This window comes from Harmonia axyridis, chromosome 3, assembly GCF_914767665.1.
Source record: "Harmonia axyridis chromosome 3, icHarAxyr1.1, whole genome shotgun sequence".
NCBI classification, from domain to species: Eukaryota; Metazoa; Arthropoda; class Insecta; order Coleoptera; family Coccinellidae; genus Harmonia; species Harmonia axyridis.
In genome coordinates, this window is record NC_059503.1 from 49,535,352 (window position 1) to 49,544,677 (window position 9,326).

Genomic DNA, 9,326 nt, shown 5'->3' on the forward strand with positions numbered 1-9,326 from the left:
TTCATTCATTATATTTCATTTATATGATATCGTTGTTTATTTTTCGTGCAAGAATTAACCTTAAAATCTCAAATAAATAATATTCATCTATGAAAGATCTAACACAGACTATAGTAATCTGTGGTTTTAAGTTTGAATTTCAAATTTCGAGTGATGCCAAATATAAACACAGCAGTTCGGTTCGAATAATCTATGTTCTAAGTTCTAACCTAAAATTTTCATTTACAGTTTACAGTTTACACTGTTATTGTTATAAGATATTTGTTATGAAATGAAGCATTTGATTTGTTCCAACTATCTCATAAAAATATTGAAATGCATCAATATTTTTGAAACCATCAGTATGAAAATATGGAAATATGTAAAATATTCTGGCTCTGTAATCAATGGAAAATGTTAGACTCCACTTGTAATCAAATTTGTTGTTAATGTGTACCTACATTATAGCCAACTTTACTACTTAATTCATCTTGATTTTGGCATTGAAAATAAATGAGAAGTATTCAATGTAAATATCCACAATAGAATATTTGGTTTCTTTCAACTCACCTAATTTGTTTTCACATTAAAACAATTATGGCCCTCTTGGAAGTATGTCAATCATAAGCTCTTAGGATGAATTTATGGAATAGCAAAAGAATAAAAGTATTCAATCTCAATCACATGAAAATTTGTCTAGTATGTACCTAGTCCTATGTTTCGATGTGAGTTTGAATGAGCCGAAGAAGAATACAGTATTGTTCGATAGCAGCAGTCTTTAGTGGGATATTGATTGTTGTCATTATAATGGGACTATTTTGTGAAAACTTTTTTAAACATGGGTTTTATGAATAATCTGGACTTTTCAAAAAGAATGTTGATTTTAGTGAAGTATCTTCTTATTATCAGAGCTGTGCCAAAGCTCAGTGATTTTTAATCAAATCGAGGAGTTGAGGTGAGCTTATTCAAATAACTTCATTTTCAAACTAAGTTGGCTAGTACTTCAATTCTTAAATCTGAGACATGACTTCATAGTAAATATTCATTTCTGTGGTTTTTTTTTCCACAATAGAACAGAGTTGCATTCAGCCAAAGTACCCAATTTTTTGAATTTCACAGATAATTTTTTTTTTTTAAGATCAAGTTATTCGAAAACGGCGCTTTGTACGAGAAAATATGAAGAATACTTTTATTTTTCAAATTAGCCAAATATTCTTCAATGAACGTTCAAATTACTATTAAGAGTTGGTTTCTTCGAATTTCTGGTATTTTTATGGTATGTTATGTTCATAACAAAGAAACAGAAGAATGTGTATGGAATCTGGTGTTCGGAGAAGATGTATCACATCAAAAAAAAGCTATATTTCAAAAATCATTTCCTTCGATACAACCATTTACGAGATATAGCCGAAAATCACATTTTTTTAACGATTTTCAACAGCCTGTATCTTTTTAACCGGGCCGAATCGGAAAAAATGGTAAAGGAAAAAAGTGTTTCTTTTGACCTCAGGAATCTTGGGTTAAAATATATGTACAAGTCAAAGACTCACCCTGTATATATATATATATATATATATATATATATATATATATCAATGATCAACAATCTATCGTCTGTTCATCTATATTTCGAACCAAGGTGCGGTTCTTCTTCAGGAGGCTAAAATCACACAAATTACAAAATCAGAGTTGGAAAGCTACAAAAACAACTCATGCTTACATCCGGCAAGAGCAGTAAGAGTACTGCATTATATATATATATATATATATATATATATATATATATATATATAGTATATATATATATATATATATATAGTATATATATGTATATATATATATATATATAGTATATTTCAACCAACAAAGAAAATCATGATTCAAGACGAGACAACCAAACATACACCTCGATTTATATATATATATATATATATATATATATATATATATATATATATATATATATATATATATATATATATATATATATATATAAATAATATCAGTAACTGTTTAGTTTCCATGCGTTCTACCGTTGTAAAATCCCGCCCAGTTTCCCTTCTTATCTCTTCGTTCCTGATATGTTGCAATCTGGAAACTCTACAAGATCTTATCGAAATGTCCATCTCTAATTTGTCTATGGTCTTTTTTTTCTGGAAGTTGCCAGCATTCACAGCCATAAGTTAAAATAGATTCTACAACTGTTGTGTAGATTGTTGCCTCTGATATTGAAACCTTTTTTTTTCGTTTCAGTAGCCGTTCAGTTGTTTATAGATAGAGTTGAGTAGGGGTGGAGGAGTCTCGATAGAAATGGCCCCCATTAATTGGGGATCTTATATGTTAGATGATATCATAGTTCTCCAGTCGCATACTCCAGGAAGTTTATTTTAATTGGGGTCGGATCTTGTATATTCTCAAAATTTAAATATGTATGTCGTAAAAAGATTTACCCAGATTTTTTCCTAATTAGGATGTCTACTAGCTGTTCTTTCGATCCTATTCTTGGGGCATCCTTTCTGCTGTGTAGTAATTTTCAACTCTGTATTTCTCAGAGTAACTAACGCTAAAAGATTACATATATCATGCTGTTACAATCATTACGTGTTCTTCAATTAACGGAAACTCTAGAGCCCGTAAGCAATCAGAGGTCTCCCCAAAGGACGTAGTTAATATCACACAATCTACTTCTACGAAAGATGAAAAAAAACTCCTCTCCTGACCTATCTAGCTGCCGGTATCACTAGGCAACAACAGTACCTAGAAGTGAAGGGAATCCAATATGCTGATGTCATCATCAAAATGACATCACACCGAATAAATTAGTCAAAATCATTATTTTGATCCGTATCTGATAGAACGCTCGAGCTATTCGGATTCTGAAGAGTTTTTATGTTAAAATAGACGACGTAATATCCCCACCAGACAAATGGAAGCAGGAGTGCCTCAAGGTTCAGTTCTAAGCCCAAAATCAACAACATCTGCATATGCAACGCCCCAAAAAGGTCAAGGAATATGCTAGCTCTATACGCAGATGATAGATGTCATTTACAGAATAGTGATCGCAGCACTAGATGATTTATATATTACAGACGAATGTTTCATTAAGTGAAAGATTCAAATGAAATGACTAAACCTGCATAGTCAACTGTGCGATTGTATTTTTCTTCCTGTTAATTTCTAGCTGTTTGCGGAACCAATTATCAAATATATTGGGACTGTATGCAAATAAAAAAACAAACAAAAAACAAATAATAATTCAAACTCTATGGATGGCAATCAATGGCATTCAATGTATGAAATTAGTATACTAAGCCCTACCTCATTCAGAGTATGGAACGTACTACGCTGATTGGTCGAAACCGCGAGTATATATATATGTATACGAGGACATTTTCGAGGAATTATCAACGCCCAACAATCGTTTTACTCTCCCATATTCCCGTATTATATTATAATGTCTGGTCGCGGTAAAGGTGGAAAAGTTAAGGGTAAGGCAAAGTCTCGTTCCAACCGAGCTGGATTACAATTTCCAGTTGGTCGTATTCATCGTTTATTACGCAAAGGAAATTATGCTGAACGAGTTGGAGCTGGAGCACCCGTCTATCTAGCCGCTGTTATGGAATATCTAGCCGCCGAAGTTTTGGAATTGGCCGGTAACGCAGCACGTGACAACAAGAAAACCAGAATTATTCCCAGACATCTTCAGCTGGCAATCAGAAACGACGAAGAGTTGAACAAATTGCTATCGGGAGTAACTATCGCTCAAGGTGGTGTTTTACCGAATATCCAAGCCGTCCTCTTGCCAAAGAAGACAGAAAAGAAATCATAAATACAATCTGTATGTGAAACGGCCCTTTTCAGGGCCACAATATTTCCTCATTGAAAAGATTTTTTTATCATCTGATCACTTTGGGTATAATAAAATTGCGACAATTTCACGGTCCTACTGACATTCGTAAGTAGGGTAAATGCTCTGATTTTCGACCAAATTAACAAAAACATCGATTTCGGGTACGACTTTTTCACACATAAACTAATCATAAACTAATTTTAAAGGTGTTGATGTTCATCGATTCTTTGGCTAGTTTTAAATAATTTGTCATATAATTTCAAACGTTCTCTTCGCATTCAACCTTCGAAATGTGAAAACAGAGAAAATCTGAATAACATTCGGGTCACGACCATGCCGCAGAGTTCTCGACCATTTTTTTGTTTGTTTTCGACCACTAATAATAGTGGCTGCTCACTTCTCGTCTTCACTTAAAAATTTTATATTTATATCAATCAGATGGATTTCAGATGAGGTAATTGAGTAAGAAACACTGGGAACGTAAAAAAATTATTCTGCAAAAGTTTTCATTTTCTATAAGTATTTCAAAATAGGAACTCATATTAAATAATATTATTTGGTTATTTTGTTCTTAATATCTTTTCAGAAACTAATGAGTATATAAAACACCGACCACAAGTGGTCGAGAATTAAGTATAGTATATCCAAAGTCACTTGGAGGAAGCCAGAATATTTCAATTATATGTTCAAGGGTTGTCCAAGTTTCCAGAAATTCCTTTGGGGCCAGTGAATTTATTGCCTAACAATACTTTCGAATAAACCCCCGGTATTTAGCGGATCGCGGTTTCCATTTCAAAGAGACATCTGGCCGAGCGTTTTTATGGACTAGTTCAAGTGGCTTTGTATATACTATACAATCAAATTGGTTCTCGACCGAGAATAAATGAAAGGTAGAATAAGTATGTTTCAACGTTAATTCAGTGGTCGCAAACTAATATTAAAAAAAAAAAACGAACATGATCCGACAGAAATATATCGGTTGAAATAAACAATTATTGAAATTACATATTGGTTGTCGACCACTTTGGTCGAGAAATAAAAGGTAAAAATTTTCCAATACCAGTTCGCGACTGTCGAATAATATACATTTTCCCACAACTGCTATGAAAAGTAGCGTATTCTTCATAGCTTACTCAATTTCAAAACTATGTATTGCTCATACTGTGGGAAATATTATTTCTCACAGCACTTTGCCCACACCTCGCTTGGTAGACCAATGTAATTGGGCTTTTGAGTCGTTTCTATGGAAACGCAATAAATTCGCGCATACTGTCAACGAAGGCCATTTTAATTTGAATCAAGTCCATTACTTGAATTATTGAAATTTGTGCAGTTGTAGGAAAAGTACAGTGTGCAACATGTGGAGAATGTCCTTTTCTCGCTCGTGTGAACTCGCGAGAAAAGTTGGACTTTCCCCACTTGTTGCACAATATACTATTTCAGCGCGAAAACTTTGACCTATACCCCTACTATGCAAACTATCTTGAAAGGGTAGCAATGGTCGAGAAAACACGTACGGCGGAAATATTTTACACTACAAGATATATTTTATTATTATTTTATCTCAAATCACGGAATGGTCGAGTCGAGAGACACTGACGGTCGGCTAACCAGTGCATTTACCCTATATACAGTGGCTTAGGTAGCTATTAGACCCGGGTCGATCGCAACCCACCGACGAGATAATCGGGTCGAAAGACATAATATAATACAGTGGGAGATCAGGTAAGAAATTTACGAAATCGGTTGTTCTGAATAATGGTCTATTTTCGAATAAAAATGAACAAATTTGTAAAACAGTCCCCCACTATGAACAGTAGGAAAGGACTTATTCTAGTTAACTAGACCTTCAAACTTCGATTTATCGAATCGAATAAATTATCGTATAATTCGATAATTATCGTACCGGTGGCAACGATGGATTTCGGAGTTACTTTCGAGCTACAATTTATTTATTTTGTATTATTCAATAGTTATGTCAACTAATGGGGCTATGTTAATTGGTGCTTTCATCTTTTGAAAATGAAATAAAACAAAAGTAAAAGATAATGAAATCAAACTCAATAAAAAATAACTATACTACGAGGTTGCAACAGGTAAGTCGAGTCCGATTGTTCATTAAATTAGTGGAGAAATGGTGGACTGTATAAGCGACAGCGAAACATATGAAAATGATACTAAAGTCTAAAATTGTGGTTAACATTATAACTTACCTGATGGGCGTCAGGTTAGAAAACATAGCCTCTCCACAGGGCCCTTGGTGCGGGATATACAGGGTGTTTCCTAAACATACGGCAAAAATTCAGGGGGTTGTTCCTTGGACTATTTTAAGCATGTTTTGTCCTTGGATGATTTTTGAAAAACCTCTTTGTTTCGAAGATACAGGGCGAACAACATTTTTCATATTTTTAAAATTAATAATAGTTCAATAATTAATAATAATTTGGATTGGAAGAGGTGGACCTCATTTATGGCCTGCTCGTTCCCCGGACTTAAACCCCTTAGATTATTTCCTATGGGGCCATCTAAAATCATTAGTTTATACCACTCCAGTAGAAAATGTGGAAGACTTGCGAAATCGGATCATTGCTGGGTGTAACTTAATAAGAAATGATCCTGGTGTTTTTGAAAGGGTTCGACAGTCAATGAGGAGAAGATTGGATGCTTGTATGCTGGCTAGAGGTGGTCATTTTCAACAGTTTTTGTAGGTTGAGTTGAATTTTCATGTAATTTTTCATAATAAAATGTTATTATCTGAAATTTTGTTTCCCCTATATCTTCGAAACAAATAGGTTTTTCAAAAATCATCAAAGGACAAAATATTCTTAGAATAGTCCAAGGAACAACCCCCTGAATTTTTGCCGCATGTTTAGGAAACACCCTGTATTTCAGCTCCAACTTTCGGTTTTCAAGGGCGGTGTAGAAAAGCTCTAACATAATGCGTTCGAGCGAATATAAAATCGACGAATAATGCGGGAGTTTCCGAATGAAGCCACCAATTGTTCACTTGTTCACTCGCGAACTTACCATCTTTCGCTATACCTCGAACTCACACAAACAGGTAGGAATGCTACACCTATCAATAACGCTCCCGTGGTTTGAAAAATGCTAGGGTTCGTGTTGTAGTAAGGAAAATGTATCGACGAAAAGCTGCAAAAATTCTACTTGCTGAAGAATCCGACAATCCGACAAGTTCGACAATCTAGGAATAAAAGTCGTAACTTAACAACATGAACACCTAATTGAAAATGCGTAAAGTGAATGATATCTTACCTACAAAAGGAAATTTTTTTACGGTTAATTGGGATCCGGGAATTGAAAGCACGCGGGATGATTTTATATCATCCCGATATGAAAAATTCAACGAGGTAGAGAATGATGAAAATGTTTCACGATTGATGAATTATGTAGAACCACACTCGAATCGTTTCGCCAACGATGTGATCTTCAGAAACGTTAGGCTACTAACTATATATAGCAAAACATGTCCCTGGGGAGGGGGGCTCAAACTACCTCCACTACCTACCACATTATAGGTTAATCGTAACACCTACCAATCACAGTATATCGTTATAATCTACTTATAACTAAACTACAATTTGTCACTAAGAACCGTAAACTTCAGCGGATTGTTAATTTTCCCTTTGAACATACGTTCCATTGTGGCCAAAAACACTTTTCATTAGAATACTTGAACAGTTTTAACGATCTATCACACCAATAATCAAGTTTTGATAATACTGACGACAGTTGAGTCATTAATTAAATTATCGCCGATTTCAACGGATAATGTTCGACTGTGAATTTGAATCCACGCCACCAGAAGGCAGAACTTCGAGTAGCTATCCGAAAAGCGTACGAAGCTTTTATAAACTGGTGTGCGAGTGAAGATGAAATAAGTCCAGTGCATTATGCTAAATAGCGAGCATAGATACTTGAAAAGGCAGAATGTTGGATACAAAGCGAATAAGTCAAGTGTTCCTTCCGGAGCAATAAAAATTTCTGAACGATGCTCCTGTAGAATGTCTCCCTAGTGAGGTAACTTCTGAATTCCTTCAGTGCATATTAAAACAGGTTGCTTTGATTATTGCCATCTCCTGAGTTGGCGCAGGTGCGATGAACTTCTGAAATTGAGAATGAATGTGATATGGAAACGTTAGAAAATCGAATCATAATAACTTATTCTCGCGCAAATCTTTCAATTACATAAGCAGAGTGGATCAAAATAGCGAAACAATACTGTGACACGCGCAACAAAAACCGCGACTGTAAAAAGGGTTATTCTTACAAATGAGGGGTTTGGCAAAGTTACACGACAGCCTTTAGAGCAGGGGGGTGAAACCGCTAGTGCTAACACTGGCAACGGATGTGACGTCACAGTCACTCAGCATTACACGGTATACGTATCACGATGTAAAAATTTTATTCTCATAACAAGCCAATCAGCGTTCGAGGTTTCCAATAAATAGGTATTTGATTGAACAGCCAACAATTAATTGTGTTTGTAATGCATGTATGGTAGCAATGAACAGATCAAGTAGTTTTTATTGTCGCTTATTACAAGTTCTGTTTTAGGTTTCAGGTAATCCATGAGAAACTAAATTTAGAACATAATTAGACTGGGTTTTTCCTCATATCGTATTTCAATGTACTAATATATCTGAAAGCCCTCTTACTTGCGATTATAATATTCCTTCAAAATCAACTGGATTTAAGTTAAATTCTGTTCCTCGGCCTTTACTGAAATATCAAATTAATTATCATCATCCCTATGATTCCAGAACTTCCCCAAATGTTTCTTGTATGGAAAATATTAATGATTTTAACAATAACCATATCCGTGATCCAGAACTATCATATATATATATATATATATATATATATATATTCTCCTTTCTTCCACCTTATAGGGTTGGTATATATATATATATATATATATATATATATATATATATATATATATATATATATATATATATATATAAATCATAAGGATAAGGACAGTCCCTCTCAGAGAAATACCAACCGTAGACACGTGTTTCGGGCTTTCGGCCCTCATCAGTACGGTGAACAAGTGTTAGGATGTGCAACACTTGAAAGAAACAACAAACAAACAGAGTCAACAACAGAAGCCAGCAATCCATTTGTGGTTTCAGCAGGAAGACCCAATGTGTTTTCGGGCAACAACCGACATCACCACGCGGAAAGCTATAGCTAACTGCTAATAATAGCTAAAATGACTCATCTGATAGTTTACAATATGAAATATTAATTAAAATTGAGCCTTCAATTTCTCGTCATTTTACCTGAAATGACGAGAATAGTATGTTATGGAAAGAAAATAAATATGTATTGTCTTCTAGATGTTCATCAACACGTTTATGGGCTGGAGGTGCATCATATCAAATATTCAATATGAAAGTTAATTTTTATGAATTTCAGATATCAAATGGACTGATAACTGTTAGAATATTAAGCTAGAGCACACATGTACCTA

At 34.4% G+C, this 9,326-nt stretch overlaps 1 protein-coding gene across 1 annotated transcript; it reads left to right on the top strand.

Moving 5' to 3' along the window:
• The first annotated feature begins 3,402 nt into the window (after window positions 1–3,402).
• On the top strand, window positions 3,403–3,899 carry LOC123675075 (histone H2A). Its single transcript, XM_045610319.1, has one exon. The coding sequence runs from the start codon at window positions 3,434–3,436 to the stop codon at window positions 3,806–3,808; it is 375 nt and encodes a 124-aa protein (XP_045466275.1). The 5' UTR covers window positions 3,403–3,433; the 3' UTR covers window positions 3,809–3,899.
• The last annotated feature ends 5,427 nt before the right edge of the window (window positions 3,900–9,326 follow it).

What these genes read in the sequence shown, in the direction of transcription:
- LOC123675075 (XM_045610319.1), top strand. Translation starts at nt 3,434, where the DNA reads ATGTCTGGTCGCGGTAAAGGTGGAAAAGTTAAGGGTAAGGCAAAGTCT.